This window comes from Pan troglodytes, chromosome 15 (assembly GCF_028858775.2).
Source record: "Pan troglodytes isolate AG18354 chromosome 15, NHGRI_mPanTro3-v2.0_pri, whole genome shotgun sequence".
Lineage (NCBI taxonomy): Eukaryota > Metazoa > Chordata > Mammalia > Primates > Hominidae > Pan > Pan troglodytes.
In genome coordinates, this window is record NC_072413.2 from 50,763,504 (window position 1) to 50,787,255 (window position 23,752).

At 37.2% G+C, this 23,752-nt stretch overlaps 1 protein-coding gene across 2 annotated transcripts in view; it reads left to right on the forward strand.

Annotated features, from left to right (window-relative positions):
• STYX (serine/threonine/tyrosine interacting protein) overlaps nucleotides 1–23,656 on the forward strand; it is a 44,779-nt gene extending 21,123 nt beyond the window's left edge. For both annotated transcript variants that reach the window (XM_001159524.7, XM_016926091.4), the window contains 7 exons: nucleotides 5,225–5,285; nucleotides 5,992–6,028; nucleotides 6,415–6,454; nucleotides 6,546–6,596; nucleotides 8,354–8,426; nucleotides 17,502–17,595; nucleotides 19,697–23,656. In XM_001159524.7, the coding sequence (XP_001159524.1) occupies nucleotides 5,225–5,285; nucleotides 5,992–6,028; nucleotides 6,415–6,454; nucleotides 6,546–6,596; nucleotides 8,354–8,426; nucleotides 17,502–17,595; nucleotides 19,697–19,770 (430 nt within the window). In that variant the 3' untranslated portion in view covers nucleotides 19,771–23,656. The remainder of the gene's footprint in view (nucleotides 1–5,224; nucleotides 5,286–5,991; nucleotides 6,029–6,414; nucleotides 6,455–6,545; nucleotides 6,597–8,353; nucleotides 8,427–17,501; nucleotides 17,596–19,696) is intronic.
• Nucleotides 23,657–23,752: the final 96 nt, after the last annotated feature.

A 23,752-nucleotide genomic window follows, 5' to 3' on the forward strand; every position in this document is an offset into this window, starting at 1 on the left:
AAACTGCTTATTCTTTTTAAGTTGCATTGTAATCCATTGTATGGCTATACTAAAATTTATTCAATTAGTCTGTTAGATATTTAGATTGTTTCTGGCCTTATACTAATATGTATAGCATATAGTGACTATCATTGTACTTATTACTCAATTTATATGTGAGCATATTGATAGGGCTTATTTGCAGAATTGCTGGATATAAGAGTATGAACATTTTAAATTTTGATAGATGTTGCAGATTGTTTTCCAGTGCGTTGTATCAGTGTACATTCCCACTATCAAGTATGTGAGAGTGACTCTTCCCTTAGTATCTCTCCAAGACGGAATTATGAAACATTTTTAATTTCTCAAAGTCTAATGGAGTAAAAATGGTATCTCATCTGATGTTCTTATTTATCTTGTAAGTTCAGTTGAGCATGTAATGGTTTTTAATGTTCTTTATTTTAACTTCATTTTTAAAATAGAGTATATTACACATGGTACAAAAGTGAAAGGATATGTAAACATATATAATGAAAGTAACTCTACTTTTTCTCTTAACCCAAGCCACCTTGCTCCTATCCTGGGAGGCAGCTTCTTCCTTCAATATCTATGTAAAAGTATATATGTTAAAAATATTTTAGGCCAGCACGGTGGCTCACTCCTGTAATCCCAGCATTTTGGGAGGCCGAGGTGGGCAGATCACCTGAGGTCAGGAGTTCGAGACCAGCCTGGCCAACATGGCAAAACCCCATCTCTACTAAAACAAAAATTACCTGAGCGTGGTGGCACATGCCTGTAATCCCAGCAGCTCAGGAGACTGAGGCAGGAGAATTGCTTGAACCCGGAAGGCAGAGGTTACAGTGAGCCGAGATCACACCACTGCACTCCAGCCTGGGCGACAGAGCAAGACACCGTCTCAAAAACAAAACAAAACAAAACAAAACAAAAACAGCGCTGTGGCTTACACCTATAATCCCAGTACTTTGGGAGGCTGAGGAGGGTGGATCACGAGGTCAAGATTGAGACTGTCCTGGCCAACACAGTGAGACCCCGTCTCTACTAAAAATACAAAAATTATCTGGGCGTGGTGGCACATGCCTGTAGTCCCAGCTACTCAGGAGAATCACTTGAACCTGGGAGGCAGAGGTTTCAGTGAGCCAAGATTGCCCCACTGCACTCCAGCCTGGCGACAGAGCAAGACTCTGTCTCAAAAATAAAAAAAAAAATTTAATGCTCTGCTTTATTTTTACAATGAAACCAATCTATAAATATCTGTAAATACAAGATACATACTCTAAAATACATTGTGTGAACATATAATAGAATACTATGTAACCATGAAAAAGAATGAAATATATGTATGTGTTTGGATTTGGGATGATCTCCAAGATAATGCATTACATGAATAAAGCAGGGTGTGGAACAATGTATATATTTGCAATGTGTTGAGTAAATATATATATATACTACATTCCATATATTTATTCTTAATATATGCATAAAAAATTTCTGGACCAACAGGCTAGAAACTTCATAGTAATTGCTTCTAAGAAGGAAAATTCAGGGCCTGTGATGGTAGAGGGACGTATTTTTCTTTCGTTTTTATTTTGTTTTGTTTTGTTTTTTTGAGATGGAGTCTCACTCTGTCACCCAGGCTGGAGTGCAGTGGTGTGATCTTGGCTCACTGCAACCTCTGCCTCCTGGGTTCAAGCGATTCTCCTGCCTCAGCCTCCTGAGTAGCTGGGATTACAGGCATGTGCCACCACACCCAGCTAATTTTTTTTTTTGGACAGAGTTTCGCTCTGTTGCCCAGGCTGGAGTGCAGTGGCGTGATCTCGGCTCACTGCATCCTCCGCCTCCCAGGTTTAAGCAATTCTCTGCGTCAGCCTTCTAAGTAGCTGAGATTACAGGCGCCCACCACCACTCCCAGATAATTTTTTTTGTATTTTTAGTAGAGACGGGGTTTCAGCATCTTGGCCAGGCTGATCTTGAACTCCTGACCTCTTGATCCACCTGCCTCAGCCTCCCAAAGCACTGGGATTACAGGTGTGAGCCACCGCACCTGGCCTAATTTTTGTATTTTTAGTACAGACGGGGTTTCACCATGTTGGCCAGGCTGGTCTCGAACTCCTGACCTCGTGATCTGCCCGCCTTGGCCTCCCAAAGCACTGGGATTTACAGGCGTGAGCCACTACTCTCAGCCGAGGGACATATTTTTCATGGTACCCTTGGTATCCATGGGGGATTGGCTCCAGGAACCCCCATGAATAACAAAATCCTCAGATGCTCAAGTCCCTTATATAAACTGGTGTAATATTTGCATATAACCTGTGCACATTCTCTCATATACATTAAATCATCTCTAGATTACTTCTAATACTTAGTACAGTGTAAGTGCTGTGTGAATAGTATTGGATTTTATTTTTATTATTTTTAGTGTTGTATTTTACCTTATTTTTTGTTAATGTTTTTGATCGTTGTCGGTTGAATCCACAGGTATGAAATTCTTGGATATGGAGGGCTGACTCTTTACTTTTGTAGTGTTTTTTTTTACACCATATTTAGTTTATTAAAACTAGTTATTAAAAAGGAATATCCCAAAACACTGAATTTTTTTTTTTTTTTTTTTTTTTTTTGAGACAGAGTCTCGCTCTGTCATCCAGGCTAGAATGCAGGGCTCACTGCAACCTCTGCCTCCCAAGTTCAGGCAATTCTTCTGCCTCAGCCTCCTGAGTATTAGAGATTACAGGCATGTGCCTGGCTAATTTTTGTATTTTTAGTAGAGACGGGGTTTCACCATGTTGGTCAGGCTGGTCTCAAACTCCTGACCTCGTGATCCGCCTGCCTTGGCCTCCCACAGTGCTGGGATTACAGGCGTGAGCCACTGCGCCCAGCCTGAATTTTTTTATAATTATGAAAGAAATACTTTTTTTTTTTTTAAAGACAGGATCTTTCTCTGCTGCCCAGCCTGGATTGCATTGGCATGATTTCTGTTCATTGTAGCCTTGACCTCCCAGGCTCAAGCAATCTTCCTGCCTCAGCCTTCCAAGTAGCTGGGACTACAGGTGCACCACCAGACCGGGCTAATTTTTTTTATTTTTTTGTAGAGATGGGGTTTTGCTGTGTTGCCCAGGCTGTTCTTGAACTCCTGAGCTTAAGCGATCTACCCACCTCAGCCTCCCAAAGTGCTGGGGTTACAGGCATGAGCCACCACACCTGGCCATGAAACACTTATTCTTTATAAGTACTTTGGAAGGTATAGAATGACACCAAGAAAAATATTTAAATCATCTATAGTTCCACAATTCAGAGAAAACACTTTTGTTAACATTTGGAATATTTCCTTTTAAATCGTTCTCTGTTGTGTATGTGTATTTACTTATATATGCATAGAATTATTAAAGAAAATGAGAATGTTGTATTTTAAAATATCAAACTATATAAGGTGAAACTAATCTTAAGAAAAAACAAAAAAGCCAAAAAATCATACTATTCATTTCTAATGTGTACAGACTTTTTGTTTTAAATTATAATGTTGTTTGTGCAGGTTCTTTATCCTAATGGAAGAACCATTTCTCCTTAAACTTTTACAATACTAGCTTCTTAGAGATTGATAGTTCTACTAGCAGTGCTTGACACTGAAAATGTTATGCGTTAAAATATTTAATTTCATTCTGAGTTAACATTTTTCCCCTGAAGCATTATTTTATGTAACTGGAATACCCAGTCACTTCAGGATACAGTCATTGTCGAAATCCTTGTAGGTTAAATATTGGATTTTCCTCAGATCCTGAGGTTCAGCTTCTGTTGTTTTTTTTTGTTTTTTGTTTTTGTTTTTGTTTTTGAAATAGAGTCTTGCTGTTTCACCCAGGCTGGAGTGCAGTGGCACAATTTTGGCCCACTGCAACCTCTGCCTCCCGGGTTTAAGTGATTCTCCTGCCTCAGCCTCCTGAGTAACTGGGATTACAGGTGTGCGCCACCATGCCTGGCTAATTTTTATATTTTTAGTAGAGATGGGGTTTCACCATGTTGGCCAGGATGGTCTTGAACTCCTGACCTCAGGCAATCCACCTGCCTCGGCCTCCCCAAGTGCTGGGATTACAAGCATGAGCCACCATGCTCAGCCTCAGCTTCTCTGTATTAAAGTCCTGAATTCTTTGAAGTTGTTACCACCTAAATGATCATTGAAAAACTGTATTTTTTAGTGCAAAATTGTTCTTAAAACTAATTTAATAACTTAGCTAATTGCCTATAGTTGTGTTAATAAACAGTGGTCTTAGAAACGCTTAGAAATGGAAGTTTTTTACAAAATAAAATAAGCTAACATATTTAAAATGCCTTTTAAGTATTTTGTAAAGTGTAAAATTCAGTACAGGTGCTCTCTCAGCTAGTTTTTTTTTTTTTTTTCCCCCTTTTACTAAAGATGAGTTCAAACAGTGAATGTTTGACTCCTGGTTCCATAGACCATACCTTCCGTTTTTATTTGTTCGTTCTCTTAGACTTTGGACTTCCTCTGAAATGTCCTCTGTAGGTTCATGAGCAGGAGTCACAGGACCACTTACAGAACAATCTTCTGGTCTTAGAGAAATTGGTAGAAATAAAAGAATAACATAACGATTACAGGTACTTTTGTCTTTATTTCTAGGTCCACTCTAATCTAGAGGAATGTATCTTCCTGCTTGTGATTTTTCTATTTTAACCAGATGGTTCATTATATGCAAATAAAATATGTATTTATTTTCGAGATAAGAATCTTGCTCTGTTACCCAGGCTGGAGTGCAGTGGCCCAATCACAGCTTACTATATCCTTGACTTCCAGGCTCACACAGTTCTACCTCAGCCCCCTTAGTAGCTGGGACTATAGGTGCACACCACGACACCCAGCTAATTTTTAAATATTCTGTAGAGATGGAGTCTCCCTCTGTTGCTCAGGCTGGTCTCGAATCCCTGGGCTCAAGTGATCCTCCCACCTTGGCCTCCCAAAATGCTGGGATTATAGGCATGAGCCATTGTGCCCAGCCTGATGGATTTTTTAAATACTTAAATATCAGAGATGTTAACATGGTGTTTCAGGTTTTAATGCCTTCAAGCAATGTAAAATCTACCACACAGTTCTTGGGAATATGATACTTTGAAAGTTGTTTTGCATTCTTGCCATGGTTACCAAGAAATAATGAGTTATTTTTTTAAAGTACCTTAAGTGTTTTACTTAAAGTGTGCTTATCACAAAATACTCTATTTTCAGATATTTAGTCCTGGATATTGCAGATAATCCAGTTGAAAATATAATACGTTTTTTCCCTATGGTAGGTACCAGTATTTTTAAAATATCATTTAAAATTTATTTATGATTTGACTTCTTAGTTGTGCTTTATTTTATTTTATTTTTTTTGAGACAAGAGTTTTACTCTTGTTGCCCAGGCTGGAGTGCAATGGCGCAATCTTGGCTCACCACAACCTCTGCCTCCCGGGTTCAAGTGATTTTTCTGCCTCAGCCTCCCAAGTGGCTGGGATTACAGGCATGAGCCGCCATGCCCAGCTAATTTTGTATTTTTAGTAGAGACGGGGTTTCTCCATGTTGATCAGGCTGGTCTCAAATTCCCGACCTCAGGTGATCTGCCTGCCTCAGCCTCCCAAAGTGCTGGGATTACAGGCGTGAGCCACCGTGCCCAGCCCCTTTAATTGTGCTTGTAAAGCTTACTACTTTTACTTTGCTATGACTGAAAATTATGTGATTGTGTTTTTAAAAGAAATGAATTATTTGTAGAAAATTTTTTATGATCTCCAGAAATTTGAGGAATCATATTGTGAATGTATTAGACTCAAATTAAATTTTGGCTTCTTTAATTTTTTTGGACTTGTAATAGTTCTATTTATAGCATTTTGGAAATTGGTGAATCAAAATAATTTTTATACATATAAATTAGGAAATTGTTTTTAATAGGTTTCATTTTGTTTCATTATATGCATTTATTTTATGCTTACATTAATCTACATGTCTTTTGCCTCCAGACTAAGGAATTTATTGATGGGAGCTTACAAATGGGAGGTAAATAACATTTCCTTTCCTTAACTAATGTTTATATTTTGATTATTTGTTAATTTTTTAGTTGGTATTTTCTTAAATGCAGGTTATGGAAGTTACAATTATATGTAGTAGCTTACTCCCAAATTTGTATTTTCCCAATTACTTGTTTCATTTGGATAGGCTTTCTGGAGTATCCCTGTAGACTGTTTTCAAATTCTCTGTGAGCTTTCAGTTTCTTTAATAAGAGTCTGCTATATTCTCTACACAGTTGATAATAACAAATTGTAAAGATTTGAAGATATCCAAGTGATTATAGTATATAAGGAGTTACTTTACTGTGGTTTCAATATAGTTCAGCTACTGACTCAGGTGTTTTTCTATTAGAATAACGAATTCATGTTTTTCAGGAAAAGTTCTTGTGCATGGAAATGCAGGGATCTCCAGAAGGTATGAAGTTAGAAATAATCTTTCTTTCTATAACATTTAATTAATGGGTTGTATTTTCTGGTTGTTTTTAAAATTATTTTCCCCTCTTCAGTGCAGCCTTTGTTATTGCATACATTATGGAAACATTTGGAATGAAGTACAGGTAAGAAAATACCCTAAAACCTAGCCACAGTTTAAATTCTCATTAAAATGAAACTTAATGGGAATGGTTTGGAAGTTTGAAGTTCTTATTCCCTTGATTATTTTTCATGTAGTCATGTTTGATTAGGCAGGCCCTTATTCCATGATTAGTCTTAACCTAATTTATCTACTTGTATAGATATGCATAGGCTAATATGGAAATCCTGTGGAAAACTACCTACCTACCACAAGGGAATTGGTTGGTATGAGTATAAAAACTCGTGACCACAAATGTTAGTGCTTGCCTTATTTAAAGGGCTAATTTATCATGTTCTCCTTTAACAATAGTTGGATGAAAAATTACCTAGGAATTGTTTGCAGCATCTATTTACAATTCAGAGTAGTCTTTCTTATCAAAAATCATCTTTTCCAAGCATTCTGTATAGATTTTTTAAAAGATAGGGGGTGGTAATGAGCTTCTTGCCCCAAGACAAAGCAAAAGCCTGGCCAGTGTACAGTATTTCCTTTCTCAGCTTTTCTTGTTCTACAAATTAGAAATCTTATAGTAATCATTGACACATCTTTCTATTTCAGTCCCCTTTTATATTTAAATTAGAATGGATAACTTTGCTTAAAAATATCTATTCTTAAAGGAATATTATTTGAATACAAATATTTATTTATTTATTTTTGAGATGGCGTCTCGCTCTATTGGCAGGCTGGAGTGCAGTGGTGCGATCTCAGCTCACTGCAACCCCCGCCTCCCAGATTCAAGCAATTCTCCTGCCTCAGCCTCCCTAGTAGCTGAGACTACAGGTGCACATCACCACACCTGGCTAATTTTTGTATTTTTATTAGAGATGGGGTTTCACCATGTTGGCCAGGATGGTCTCGATTTCTTGACCTTGTGATCCACCTGCCTCGGCCTCCCAAGGTGCTGGTATTACAGGGGTGAGCCACTGCACCCAGTCGGAATACAAATATTTAATTGAAAAAAGATTAAACATGTATTGATGGACTTTATGTTTTATATATTGTTTTTATTATTTCGAATTTTGTCAGAACATTAATGTTGGAAATAACTTGTATTTATTGGGTCTCTGCTATGAGCTCAGTACTATTATAGGCACTTTAAGCCTCATAACAAAAGTAAATAAACCTCTTTAACCAGTGATAGTATTTTGAGCTTGAACTTGTACTATATGCACAAAATGCTTACATTTTATATATTTATTTTAGAGACAGGGTCTTCCTCTGTTTCTCAGGCTGGAGTGTAGTGGCACAATCATAGCTCACTGTAGTCTCAGACTTGAGGACTCAAGTAATCCTCCCACCTCAGCCTCTCAAGAAGCTGGGACTATACCACATCACTGTGCCTGGCTAATTTTTAAGTTTTTTGTAGAGATGGGGTCTTACTACATTGCCCAGGCTGGTCTCAAAGTCCTGACTTCAAGCAGTCCTCCTGTGTTGGCCTCTCAAAGGATTGGGGTTACAGGCACGAGCCACTGCACCTGGCCACTTTACACTTACCTCCTATTCATAGTAGTTCCCCAAGGTAGGTGTTATTAGACTCTTCATTTTACCAATGGACAAAATAGAGCTTAGAGAAGTTGAGCAAGCTGCCGTAAGCATATAGCTGGTGAGAAAAGGAATTGTGATATTTAATCTCATCATGCTTTTTCCATTACAACTCATTACCCCTCTCTATTGCTAAGTTGTATGATTATGATTAATTCATTAAATAATGCTATCACATTAATACTCTTTTTCTGTTTTCAGAGATGCTTTTGCTTATGTTCAAGAAAGAAGATTTTGTATTAATCCTAATGCTGGATTTGTCCATCAACTTCAGGTAACTTCTCTTTTCTTCCTCTTTAAGGCAGTCAGAAGTAAGATATAAAATCTTTTATACATGTAATTTAGGTGTACAATTTACTTTGTGAATACTTAAAATTGCCATAATCTGACTACTTTGATGCTTTATTCAAGTTTATATCTCTATTTAGAAGTATTTTCTTGGCTGGGTGTGGTGGCTTATACCTATAATCACAGCACTTTGGGAGAACAAGGCATTTGGATCGCTTGAGGCCAGAAGTATGAGATCAGCCTGAGCAACAAAGTGAGACCCAATCTCTAAAAAATAAAAAATTTAAAAAAATTAGCCAGTCATGGTGGTGCATGGCTGTGGTCCCAGCTACTCAGGAGGCTGAGATGGGAGGATTGCTTGAGCCCAGGAGTTTGAGGCTACAGTGAACAGTGTGCCTTTGCACTCCAGCCTGGCCCACAGAGTGAGACCCCATCCCTAAAAAATTAAAAAAACTTTTTTTTTCTTAAAGGCTGGCATTACCAAGAAAAAAGGGTTAAAGACACATTATCAAATCTAAAGTAAAATAATTGCTGTTAGAAATGTCTGATTTTTTTTTTGTTCATTTTGATCACACAGAGCATAAGAGAGTTTTAATTCTAAGTATACTAACTATAACAGCTTTTTCTATTCTATGTTTATCTTTTCCATGTTGTTTCATATTTTGTTGATGCCTGGCAGATGCACTGACAAAGATGATAAGTCTATGAATTAACCTAATTAGACCACGTTGTTCAGTTTATTCCAAGAGGCAAAATCATAGGCTGCAGAATGTGCTCTGGCTAATTACATCCAATTATGTAGGAATAAAGCTCATGTTTCAACATCAAGAATATTTATTACAAAATATATTGTTATAGTTACCAAGCTTTAAATTTTATTTTAATATTTAATTTACTTTTAATTTTTACTACATTCAAAAGAGAAACAGTGTCATCTGTGTTCAGCCTGTTCATGTAAAATGTTTTTCTTCTAACTTTGTAAGTTTCTTTGCCTTTTACCATGTTGTAGAAAACATTGTTTTTTTCATTTTTTTTAAATTATTTTTTAAGCTTTTCTTTTTTTTGTGGATACATAGTAGGTTAGATATTTTGATACAGGCATGCAATGTGTAATAATCACATCATGGAAAAACAGAGTATCCATCCCCTCAATCATTTATCCTTTGTGTTACAAACAATCCAATAATGCTCTTACTTGTTTTCAAGTGTGTAAAAACATTCTTTTTTAAAATTAATTTTTGTATTTGAAAGAATAGTATATACATATGTTTAAGAAGATTGGCCTGGCTCAGTGGCTCACACCTGTAATCCCAGCACTTAGGGAGGCCGAGGTGAGTGGATCACCTGAGGTCAGGAGTTCGAGACCAGCCTGGCCAACATGGGGAAACCCCATCTCTACTAAAACTACAAAATTAGCTGGGTGTGGTGATGCATGCCTGTAATCCCAGCTACTCAGGAGGCTCAGGCACGAGAATCGCTTGAACCTGGGAGGCGGAGGTTGTGGTGAGCTGAGATCATGCCATTGCACTCCAGCCTGGGCAACAAGAACAAAACTCCGTGTCAAAAAAAAAAAAAAAAAAAAAAAGAATATTGGAAATATCCTGATATGTACATCTGTGTGAATATACCTGTAAGGTAACTGAAGTGGAATTGGTGGATTCCAGTGCCTTTGAAATTTGATAGATGTTTCCAGATTGCCTCCAAAAAAGATGAAGTAATAATAAACTTATATCACCAAGAAACAAAAAGTGCCTATTCCTCCGAGTGCCTATTTCCTCCTACCCTAATTAACACCAGTAGCCAAAAAGGTTTTTTTTTTTTTTTTTGAGATGGAGTCTTGCTCTGTCACCCAGACTGGAGTGCAATGGCGCCATCTCGGTTCACTGCAACCTCCACCTCCCAGGTTCAAACAATTCTCCTGCCTCAGCCTCCCAAGTAGCTGGGATTACAGGCACGTGCCACCACGCCCAGGTAATTTTTGTATTTTTAATAGAGATGGGATGGCCGGGTGTGGTGGCTCACGCCTGTAATCCCAACACTTTGGGAGGCTGAGGTGGGTGGATCACCTGAGATCAGGAGTTTGAGACCAGCCTGGCCAACATCGTGAAACCCTGTCTCTACTAAAATTACAAAAATTAGCCAGGCGTGGTGGCAGGTGCCTGTAATCCCAGCTACTTGGGAGGCTGAGGCAGGAGAATTGCTTGAACTCGGGAGGCGGAGGTTGCAGTGAGCCAAGATGGCATCATTGCACTCCAGCCTGTGGAACAAGAGCAAGACTTTGTCACAAAAGAAAAAAAAAATAGAGATAGGGTTTTGCCATGTTGCCCAGGATGGTCTTGGACTCCTGACCTCAGGTGATCCACCCACCTTGGCCTCTCAAAGTGCTGGAATTACAGGCGTGAGCCACCACTCCTGGCCCAAAAATGTTTTATCAGATTTTTGTGATCATTTGTTGGTGTTCCTCTCACCGGTTTGTAAGAGCTCTTTTTATATTATGGAAATCTATTTATAGCCTACCGATTTGAAATATCATTTTTATTTTATACCAAATTCTGATATGTCCTTTAGAAGTTTGAAGTTTTCTTTTTTAAGGTGCTTATGGAATGGCTAGTTCTAGTTTTTGAACCGTTAATATGGTGACTTGAGTTACTGGATCACATTAGATTGGATTTCCTAATATTGAATCATCCTTTTGGTCCAGCAATGGATCCCACTTGGTTATGATAGACTGTTCTGTTAATGTATTGCTGGATTGTATTTGCTAATCTTTTTGTTCAGGATTTTGGAATCAGTTAAATAGTAAATTGGTTTGTCTTTCTTTTTTTTTTCTGTACTATCCTGTTCTGGTTTTACTATCTCTATCACAGTGTTCTCATTTTTTAGTGGAAGCTTTCCATTTCTCTTTGTGCCATGGATCAATTTAAATTAGATTGGAGTTACTTGTCTCTTAATGCATTAGTATATGGCACCTGTGAAATATCTGACCATAATGTTTTATCTAATTCAGTTATTCATTATTTCATTCATTCATATATTTTGACAATAGACCAGTTCTCAGACAACATTCTTCATTTGGTGTATCGGTTTGATTTTTTCTTTTCTTTCTTTCTTTTTTTTTTTTTTTTTTGAGGCAGAGTCTTCTGCTCTTTTGCCCAGGCTGGACTGCAGTGGTGCAATCTCAACTCACTGCAACCTCCGCCACCTGGGTTCAAGTGATTCTACTGCCTCAGCCTCCAGAATAGCTGGGATTTACAGGTGCCTGCCACAACTGGCTAATTTTTGTATTTTCAGTAGAGACGAGATTTCACCACATTGGCCAGGCTGGTCTCAAACTCCTAACCTCTGGTGATCCGCATGCCTCGGCCCCCAAAGTGCTGGGGTTACAGGTGTGAGCCACTGCTCCTGGCCTGGTTTGATTTTCTGATACCCCTCAGGTCACTTTGGATGTATTTATGATCTTCTGTGTAATCATTGATTTCATAAGAGTTCTACATAGAATTAAGGAAAATAATATCTTGTACTTTAATATCTTTTGGTTCTATTATTTTTTTTCTTCATCTGGTTAGTCCATGTTGTTTTTCTGTATTCTAATTTCTGCTTGCTTGGTACTTTGCTTTAGTGTTGTTTGCTGCTGCTGTTGTGAATTTCCTGAGTTGAAAACTTGGTTTCTTTTTATTCTTTCAAAAATTCAAGGCTATTAATTATCCTCTTTGCATTGTGTTAGTCGCATGCTGCAGATTCTCATCTGCATTATTTTTATGTTATAGCTTGATATTCTGTGATTTCAGTTTTGGTTTCATTTTTTATCTAATATGTGTTGAGATTTTATTGTATAGGTGACTGGGTTTTAAATTTTTTGTTTTTGTTCATATTTAGTTTTATTACATTGTAATCACAGAATGTTTTGTAGTACTTGTATTTTTTGATGTTTTCTTTGTGGTTTAATATGTAGTTGTTTTCATGAATTTTATGGGCATTTGAAAAGAAGATGCATTCTGTTTTCAGGGGATAAAGTTAAATGTATTTGTCCACTTGATCTGTCTTGGGCTGAAATCAGTGAATTGAAATCTTTTACTATATTGTGTTTATTTTTTCTTTATTTCCCCTTTTTTGGTTCTGCAAGTTTTTTTCTGTACTTAACTATTTGGTACATAAAAATTCAAGTTAGGTTTTTATTTTAGTTGTACCCTGTTTAAATTTCAGGGTTTTTTGTTGTTGTTGTTGAGACAGAGTCTTGCTCTGTGGCCCAGGCTGGACTGCAGTGGTGCAATCTTGGCTCACTGCAACCTCTGCCTCCTGGGTTCAAGTGATTCTCCTGCCTCAGCCTCCCAAGTAGCTGGGATTACAGGCATGCATCACCACGCCCGGCTAATTTTTGTATTTTTAGTAGAGACGGGGTTTCACCATGTTGGCCAGGCTGGTCTCGAACTCCTGACCTCATGATCCTCCCACCTCGGCCTCCCAAAGTGCTGGGATTACAGGTGTGAGCCACTGTGCCTGGACAAATTTCGGTTATTTTACCTTGCAGTTAACCTCGTTTAATATTGTGAATCCTACTCTTTCTGTTCGCTTGCTACCTTTTGAGTTTTCCCATTCCTTTTCCTTCAAGCTTTCTAAATCACTTGATTTTAGATGCTTTTCCTCAGTGTAGTCTAGGATTGAGTTTTGCTATTAGATTTGGTATCATTGTTTCCTAATAGGTGAATTTAACCCACTTTCATTTACTGAAAATGACAGATACAATCTTATCTATCATTATTTCATATTATGCTTTCTGTTTTAAATGAATCCTTTTTTTAACCTTCTGCTATAGTTTAAAATTTTTTGGTGTGTTTATGTTTGTTACATAATTTTTAAGGTTTTATTTATTTACTTTTCCTTTTTTTTTTTTTTTTTTTTGAGTTAGAGTCTCACACTCTTGCCCAGGCTGGAGTACAGTGGTGTGATCTCGGCTCACTGCAACCTTTGCCTCCTGGGTTCAAACGATTCACACACCTCAGCCTCCCGAGTAGCTGGGATTACAGACATATGTCACCACATCCAGCTAATTTTTGTATTTTTGGTAGAGACGGGGTTTTGCCATGTTGGCCAGGATGGTCTCGAATTCCTGAGATCATGTGATCCACCCGCCTCAGCATCCCGAAGTGCTGGGATTACGGGCATGAGCCAGGGCACCCAGCCCTTAATCCTACATTTAAATAGGATTCAGCCAATCCTATTACCTGTTCCAGTGTCTTTATTAAACTCTTGGACTTTATTATTTTTAAGAATAGTTCATGGAAACTATATTCCCATGGAAACGATCCCTTTGCATATTGGAAAATATTTTTCTGTTGCCCTTATATTTGAATGACAGTGGCTAGATATAAAATAGGTATTTAATACTTTTTCCCTAGTGATTTTGTACACAGACCTGATATTAAATATTTTTTGTTTTTTATTTTTTGGAGATGGAGTCTCACTCTGTCGCCCAGGCTGGAATGAGTGCAGTGGTACAATCTCGGCTCACTGCAATCTCCACCTCCCGAGTTCAAGTGATTCTCCGCTTCAGCCTCCTTGATTAGCTGGGATTACAGGCACATGCCACCACACCCAGCTAATTTTATATTTTTAGAAGAGATGGAATTTCACCATGTTAGCTAGGCTGGTCTCAAACTCCCGACCTCAGGTGATCTGCCCTCCTCGGCCTCCCAAAGTGTTGGGATTACAGGCGTGAGCCACCATGCCTGGCCTAAATATTGTTTTAGAGAAGTTTGAAGGCAGACCAATTTTAAGATTCCCCCCTTAGGTGAATTGATTTGTGTCAGGAGAAGGTTGTCTAGATCAGCAGTCTTCAACCTTTTTCGCACCAAGGACCAGTTTCATGAAAGACAATTTTTCCACGGATGGGGTGGCTGGGGAGATGGTTTCAGGACAAAACTGTTCTATATCAGATCATCAGGCATTAGTTAAGGAGTGTGCAACCTAGATCCCTCGCATACCATAGGGAGGGATAGGTTTACCATAGGGTTTGCGCTCCTGTGAGACTCTAATGCTGCTGTTGATCTGAGAGGAGGTGGTGCTCAGATGGTAATGCTCCCTGGAGTGCCACTCACCTCCTGCTGTGTGGCCTGGTTCCTGACAGGCGATGGACCGATTCTGGGGTCTGCAGTCCAGGGGTGGGGACCCTCATCTAGATGACCATAAGATGCTTTATCAAGGTGTATCCTGGTTTTTTGTGTTTTTGTTTTTTGAGGGGGTCTTGCACTGTCACCCAGGCTACAGTGCAGTGGCGCCGATCATGGTTCACTGTAGCCTTGACCTCCTGGGCTCAAGTGATCTTCCCACCCTAGCTTCCTAAGTAGCTGGGACCACGGGTGCACACTATCACACCTGGCTAAGTTTTTTGTTTGTTGTTGTTTGAGACAAAGTCTCACTCTGTTGCCCAAGCTAGAGTGCAATGGGGCAATCTTGGCTCACTGCAACCTCTGCCTCCTGGGTTAAAGCGATTCTTCTGCCTCAGTCTCCCAAGTTGCCAGGATTACAGGCATGTGCCACCAAACTCAGCTAATTTTTGTATTTTTTGTAGAGAGACAGGGTTTCACCATGTAAGCCAGGCTGGTCTGGAACTGCTGACCTCAGGTGATCTGCCTGCCTCGGCCTCCCAAAGTGCTGGGATTACGGCGTGAGACCACACACCTGGCTTAGTTTTTTAAATTATTTTTGGTAGAGATGGGGTTTTGCCATATTTTCCAGGTTGGTCTCAAACTCCTGGGCTCAAGCGATCCTCCCACCTTGGCCTCACAAGGTGCTGGGATTACAGGCATGAGCCACTATATCCTGCCAAGATGTATCTTGTTGATATTGCTCTGCATCAGTTTTTTTCTGAGTCATAGTGTGCCCTTACCACTTGCAAATTCAAGCCTTCCCTGATTTCAGGAAAGTTGTCTTCTATTGTGTATTTACCCTTTTGGTTGTTCTGTTTCTTTTTCTTTTTAGTATACCCCTTACCCCGGTATAGTTTATGTTCACTTTTTTCTTTGTTATTTGCTATTTTCTCTGTAATTATTTGCAGCTTTGTTCTTTTTTTTTTTTCCCACTTGATTTTTCTCACGTTTGTTTTCCATGTCCCATGCTGCATTGTTTCATTAAATATTTATTTGGCATTGTTTTAGTTAGGCACTTACAGTAAAGCAGAGAACAAAACAGACAATAATCCTTGACCTCACGAAACTTATTTAGTGGGAGAATCAGACAACAAACAAAATGTAGTAGGCCAGAAGTAATGAATCCAAGAAAAATAAGGCCATGTAAGGAAGGTGGGACAAGAATTGTATTTTTAGAAGGGTGGTCAGAAATGGGCTTACTGAAAAGTGATATTTGAGCAAAGACCTAAAGAGATGCACGTATTTGGGGAAAAGCATTCGAGGTAGAGGAATAAGTGTAAGTGGTTTGAGGTGGGAGCATAGTTCTTAGAAGGATACTCATTTCATCATAGGGCCAGTCCTCTCATGACCTCATCCCAACTTAATCACCTGCCAAAGTCCCCACATTAAGTGTTTGGACTTCAACATATGAATTATGAGGGGAATGCAAACATTCAATCCCATAACTGCCATATTTTCTTTGATTAATTTGTTCATAGTTTTCATCTGCTTCATGGTATAAGTTTTATGGCATTTTCTTTATGACATTTGGTTATACTCTTGCTTTTCTGTTTTTGTTTTGTTTTGTTTTGTTTTTCCTTGCAAAATCTTTGCGTAAGACCTAACTGGTTCCTTCTTGATTATTGGTCATCTTTGAACTGGAGGTATTCGTCTTAGATCAGCTATTTACCCAAGAATAAAATTGTGGGAAAGGGGCCAGAGGAGTGGTTGGGGAAGGCTGACAGCTTGAATTTTCCCAGGTTCCTTTGGTGGCATGAATCAGTGAGTAAGAAGCAGAGCTCCTTATATCACAGGTTTATTTTGTTTAAATTGATAAACACTGATTCATATTAGAATCACCTGGGGAATCCTTAACCATGCCAATGAAATGAAAATCTGTGAGAGTGGGGCCTAGGTATATAGGTTTTAAAGTGCCTCAGGTGATTCTCATGTATATCCAGGCTAGAATTGCTGATTTAGCCTTTACTTTTAGCTATCCAAGATCAACTGATGCTTGGCTACATGCAACCAAATTTCACTTCCGCCTTACCATACTTAAACAGCCTGCTGCTTGCAAAAAATGGCAGGTGTAGGTGTTCACATTTTCCTTAATATGTCCCACCTTCTCCCATAGGCCACTCATATTTCCTGACTTTGTCATACCATGCAAGGGCTTGTTGGTTTTATTTTAGGTCACCTTTTTTAGCGAGCTATGAACTGTACCTACTCTGGCCCACAGAGGAGTTATCTGCTATGCCTAGCTTAGGATGGTTCTATTTTTTTTGAAAATTTTATTGTGAAATTATAATATAGAAAATGCATAAAATGTAAATAAACATCCATGTAACTATTGCCGAAGTATGGAAACAGAATGTTTACCAGGACACCAAAAGCCTTTTTCATGCCGCTTCTCAGGCACAAATCTGTTTCTCCCTCTGTAAAGTAACCACTATCCTGACCTAGCTGGTAATCAATTCCTTTTCCCCTCATTCTTCTCATTTTCAGGGTAATGGATGTTTCCTAGTCTCATCAAATGTTTTCCTTGTTTTCAGAAAAGAGAGAAACAAAAATGCCTTTATTCTTCTATCTATAACTGGAAGCAGAGGACTATTGAGATTGCCAATTTAAGTTTTTGGTGTTGTTTGGGGTTTTTTTAAACAGATGAAGTCAGAGATCATTATAGCTAATGCCATACTGACTGGCAGTTCAGCATGCAGTACCCTAGCACAAACTATTAGCCGGGCTTGATTTATAGTTATCAGTAGTTCTGAATTTATGAGACAGGAATTTTAAACTTCCATTTCTCTTCAAACAATATGGCACTAGATTTTTCAATACAGATGAAGAATACCAACGGTGTGTACATTAATCACTATTTTGGGTATCCAAGAATGTAAATATATAATTAAGTTAATTAACTTTTTTTTTTTTTTTAGGAATATGAAGCCATCTACCTAGCAAAATTAACAATACAGATGATGTCACCACTCCAGATAGAAAGGTCATTATCTGTTCATTCTGGTACCACAGGTAAGGATTTTTTTCTTTTTGGAGAAATTTGGGAAGAAAGATAATGAAAGGTGGAGAACTTGCTACAAGTTACACTGAACAATTTAAATTGTTTAGAAAACTTGTTAAACTATTGAGCTAATTCCAGAAGGATTCATTTTATAATGAATAAGTGTGTACTATAATAAGCTTGTCTTTCAAGTAGTAGTACATCCGTGTTGTAAAGATTAAAATAATAAGAATCTGGAGAAGGGGCCCTAAACACGCTTAGGTGATCTTATTAAAAGTAGAGGGCGGTTAATACAGCGTGTAGCATGGCTAATGTGAGCTTCTTTCTCTTGCCATCAATATTTCCATCCTTTCCTCCCTCTGTTGCTATTTCAGAAGTACCCTAAGCCCCTTATTTTCAAAGTTAATCCAAGCATGCTCTTAAAATCTTCCTTTCCCAAGACCTTGCTACCTGTGTTTATCACCTTTGTTTCTCTCCCAACAAAGCACACAAGGCATTTTTACTTTATTTCCAGTTTTTCCTACCCTGCAGTTCACTTCAATCTTTGAACCAACAGTTATATAAGGTAGTAAGAACAGCTTATATACTTAGTTAGCACTGACCTGGAAATTGAGGACAGGTGATCTAATCCACAAGTATAGAACTCTTTGCACTCTACTGCACTGCCCATAGTGAGTAATATGACTGTATATTCATCCCCAAGGCTCAACTTCCTAATTGTCATTGACTTTTTCATTTCCTTTGCCACATCTGTCTAATAATTGCTCTCCACATCCTATAGGGTCCGTTTTGTCAGTATTGTTAACATTCCTTCCTTTTTTTAATAGTGACCTTAATCTAGTTCAGGTCCGGATTTGCCTCCTTTCCAAACTCTTGTTATTTGGTCTGTTCTGTACATTGTGGCCAGACTTATTCCCATGAAAGATATTTCTAATATTGATATTTTTCCTTTGCCAAAGCCTCCTTTGGCTTCATTCCTACAAAAGTTTATAGAATGCCATATGCCCTTCTGATTTTTTGGTTTCTTTCTCTCATTGTTCCTCTTTATGTCTGCATTTCAGAAAACAACTGCTGATGGTTTCCTGTGTGTGTCTTCTTTTCCCCACCTAAAATGCATCACATTTAGTCTCCCTATTCTTGGTTCATATGTCATCTCCTCAGGAAGACATGATGATTAATGCACTCTTCCTCTAACCCCTAGTCATTTGGAGTTCCCATAGAAGCACAGCACTTCATCTGAAACTTAATCACAGTATCTGGGTTTAGCCTGAGGGCTAGGATATTTTATCTCATTCAATTGTATTGATACTATATTTTTATCTTTATGAATTTTATAGTGAAACATTCTTCAATTAGAATATGCCCTCTGAATTAACATTATTATTACCATGATATAACAGTCCTGTAGGGCATAAGTTTAAGGTCATGCCATTGTTAGGCAAAAAACACAGCAGACCCTCTGCTGGTTTAACTGTTCCCTAAAGTTTTCCTCCATTGAGAGTCTAATTTCTTGATTATAACTTTTGGGGATACAGAGATAGCTTTGATTCTATGTGGGAGATTTCTGTACTAGCAGATGCTGATATGAAGAATAGATCAAAGAAAATCTCTTTATATGCTACATGCCTTCCTTTCTCCCAACCTAGACTTCGATAGCTTGAGTGGAAAAATATTTTCAGCTGCTCTTCATAACAGCCTCTGTGAAAGCAAAAAGATTATCTACAAAAAATTATACAAATACAAGATTAATTTCCTAAATTTTATGCCCTAAGTCACATGTTTATGGTGCCTAAAAAACAATTAACTTGATAACTAAACATTTATGTATTATCTCTTTAAAAGGTCTATTTTCACACTATTTCAAAAATTATTTATTTTATATGCAATACCTAAGACACAATACTTGAGAAGGAAAATATATCCTGTCATGAAGATTAAAAAGTTATAATATTTAGGTAATTTATCACAAAGGAATTTACTAAATTTTGCTATATCAGTTGTGGAATTTTCATAGTGTATACATGATCACTTAATAACAAAATTTTACTTGCTGTAACCTTTTAACATGAATTTATTTTAGTGCCCTTTTAATCTTCATGCAATAACTTTTAGGCAGTTTGAAGAGAACACATGAAGAAGAGGATGATTTTGGAACCATGCAAGTGGCGACTGCACAGAATGGCTGACTTGAAGAGCAACATCATAGAGTGTGAATTTCTATTTGGGAAGGAGAAAATACAAGAGAAAATTATAATGTAAAATGGTAAAAACATAAGTAGTTTTTTTTTCAATTACATGTTGCTTCCAGACGTACTTCTCTGCAACTTGTTGAGCAACATTTTAAGATGTTGGACTTCTGCAATAGATGGCACTGATGGTTTTACTCCTTTTTTTAAAAACACATGCGCGCGCACACACACACGCTTTACAAGTTTTATTATAAACCAAGAATTTTGGACTTGCAAAGAGGTATTATTGCAATAATGCACTTTTCATACTTGAAATTTATTTGTATGATATAAAGTTATTACTTTAAACAAAATGCAAGTATGGGGGGATTGTTTATAAAGTTTGGGTAATTTATAACAAAAGAATTTGCTAAGGTTTGCTAAAAATTCATTTTTCTGTTCTATATATTACATTTTTAACATAATTTTACAGTTCAATTTTATGATGGAGCCTCTTACAGAAACATTAACAAAATGCAGGAATCTGCCACATTTCTTTTTTAGTATAACTTAATAGCTTAATTACCATTTTATTTTTTATACTTCTTCCATTATTAATCTTTAAATCATGATCCTAATTAGCTGTCCTTACTTTAACTTGATCTAATTATTGCTTCCTTTCTTATTACTTTCCTAATTTGTTTTTCTATATTTTAAAAACTACAGTTTCCATGATAAAAGGAAAACGTTTTGATTTATAGTACCAAGTGCTTAAACACAAGGATAGTGTTAGATTTTCGAGTGACTTTCCTTTTTGCATTTTTTGGCAGTAAAAGCCAAACGTTGTATTTGTTCTTTTCAGAGTTGTCCAGCCCTTTTTTCCTTTGTCCAAAATGATTCTAAATAGAATCTAATAAACCAATGTAGCATTATTTTTTTCTAAATGAAGCCCCAAAAAAGAAAAGTGCCTTGCATCATTTTAAAAAAATAATTAAATCCTCATGGCCTCTAAATTAGTATGTAGAACACTGAAAAGTTCTTAACATTTTTGTGTAATTTCCTTTCTTTTTAAACCATAAATTAGTTTAAACTGAAAGTACGAGGCTGGAAGAAATATTAGTAAATTATTTGGAATATAGAATGTTTACTCTTTCTTTTTATGTTATCTTAATGATTCTGTGAGATTGTTCCGGCTCAAACAGAAGCTTTTCTTTGGGGAAGGTGATTTGTGGGAGACTCTAGTGTATTTTAAATTAGCATTTTAATCCATTCTTGACATTCAGTTAGTCCAGATCTGCCCCATAATTTGCTTTAGTAAAGTCACTTTATGGATTTTTGGCTATGTTTTAGTTTGTGTGTATAAAAGTTCTAAGAAAACATTTTTGCTATTTTAAGTATGTAAGGGAAGAGAGGAGTGTTTTTAACTTTTTATAGTTGATGACTTTAGGGTAGCACAAACAAAACTCCTTTGTATCTAACTTTTCTCAATCCTCTCTTGAGGTGCTTTACTAATGGGAATGATTTCTGTATGTTCCCTTGGTACCAAGAGGTACTATGCAAAGTAACCTATTACACCAAGTTACTTGCTTTGCTTTCCTCTCTATGATGTGATAATACAGTAAAAGCTTTCTTACCCAGCATAGTGGGAGAGTGGAGATTAATTAAAATTGTTAATTAAGAGTTAATTCCTATTGACCCAGGTAATATTTCTCTTCTGATTTCCCTCCCCTTCCCTTCTCTTATCTTACCACTGTGAAAACAGCATATTGTTAATCTCGTTGTCGTCCAGTATTCTGCTTTGTGATTAGGTCCTTTGATGTACAGTGGTCTAGTGGAGTCAAGATTCGCATTGGGTTTTCTAAAATTCCAGTTGATAAAAGTTCCAGATAACACAGCTTTCCTGTATATAGATCACTATTGGGCAGGTCAGCAAAGATCTCTTACAGTGTAATAATAATCTATGATGCTTCATTTAGCAGAAACTCTGCTTAAAAGAATCTTCATAATAGTAAGTTTAGGTTTTAAAAACTTGTTTCATAAATATACATATATCCTCTCTAGTAGTCTGGCCAAAAGAACAGATTTTGTTATTGATAATTTGTAGCTGGTAATTTTCCACATTTTCTATCCACTGTAATTTTTATGTTGTCACTGAAGTGCCTGCCCAGTACTGTATATTACAGTCTCTCACAAACACTGGGAAAAGGGACTGTCATCATCTTGAGTACTCTGTGTGTATATATATATAGAGATAGATAGATTTTTTTTTTTTGAGACAGAGTCTCTAATGTCACCCAGGCTGGAGTACAGTGGCACAATCTTGGCTCACTGCAACCTCCACCTCCTGGGTTCAAGTGATTCTCCTGCCTCAGCCTCCCAAGTAGCTGGGGTTACAGGCACATGCCACCATGCCTGGCTAATTTTTGTAGTTTTAGTAGAGATGGGGTTTCACCATGTTGGCCAGGCTGGTCTCAAACTCCTGACCTCAAGTGATCCACCCACCTCGGCCTCCCAAAGTGCTGGGATTACAGGCGTGAGCCACTGCGCCTGGCTGAGTACAATATTAATGTAGACAAACCATGAAGTTTATTATTTCATATAAGAACATTACAGGTTTGTTTTTTCTTGCATGTCTGTCCACCTAATGTTTAAGTAGTTCTGGTAGCTCTTCCTATTCTTTATTCTATTTGATTCCATTTCTGTGATTCTTTTATTACCACTGATGTTTTGTGATAGTTAACTATGATAAATTTAACTGATCATGATTTATCTTCTAGAGTATTTAAATAATGTATGAGTGACCACCCAATTCCAACATTAAAAGTGTAATCTGGGCCCATAATTTATAGTGAAATTGTATCAAAACATAGGGAAACTGTATTACTGTCCATTTTGAAAATATGAAACTTGAGTATTGAAAATATTCAAACATGGAATGGCAGTATTCTAATTTCAGTTAGTTGGTTCATGTTAATTTCTTACCTGTTAGATGTTTAAACTGCAGTGACCTTTACTTGTATCTACTCTATGGTGGAAATGTTAAACCATGATAGCTTTTGCTACCAACTCAACCACTTAACTTTTAGAGCAGTTTTGGGGAGAGTTTATGCTTCATCTGAGTTTAGAAGTAATGTCAGAAAATGTTAAGCATGTCTGTATTAAGAAAATATAAGGTTTCTAATTGTCTTATTAATATGGTAATTCAAGTGAATTAGAAATATTTAACTGCAATCTTGAATTATAAAGTTGAGATATATATATATATGTATCAAGATCTCAACTTGATGTAAAGTAAATGAGCAGTTACCTGGCGGATTTTTTTTTTTTAAATAACTGATTTAATCCATAATCCCATAACAAACATAGCTTCACCTCAGTATTTTCTTTCTTTCTTCGTTCAACAGTGCTCCGATAAGGGAATGCTAGAAAATAGATGAGAAGTACTGAAAGACCTTTTTTTTTAATTGATTAGAAAAGTAAGTCTCTAGGGTCTTTGAATGCTGGAATTTTTTTTTTTTCTTTTGTCTTTCCCATCTGTGGCAGCTAAAACAAAAATCACTCAAAATATTCAGGTTTACATGTTAGCTCTCTCTCATAGGGAGCTGCCATACCTCACAGTTCAAAGTGTATTCTATAGATCAGTAACATTATACTGACATGTAATTGCAATTTACTATGCAGCAAAAATGATTCAAGAAGAAAAATAACCTACAGTGTCTGTATACCTTTGTATACACAATTGCTTAAGTTACTCTGCTTTTAACATTTGTACTTGGATAAAATGCTTATGTCTGTATAGGAATGTCACAGTGCAAGATGCTGCTAGCCCAGGCACAAAGTATTAAAATTATTTTGTGAAGATTGGTGGTTGTATTAAAACTGCTGTGCCATTATACCTCCAAAATATTGAAAAGCTCATTCATACTGCTGCTTATACCTCAAAACTTCTTTACTTAGATTGTTATCTGCTGGGTAAAAGTAACCCAAATTTACTCTGAGT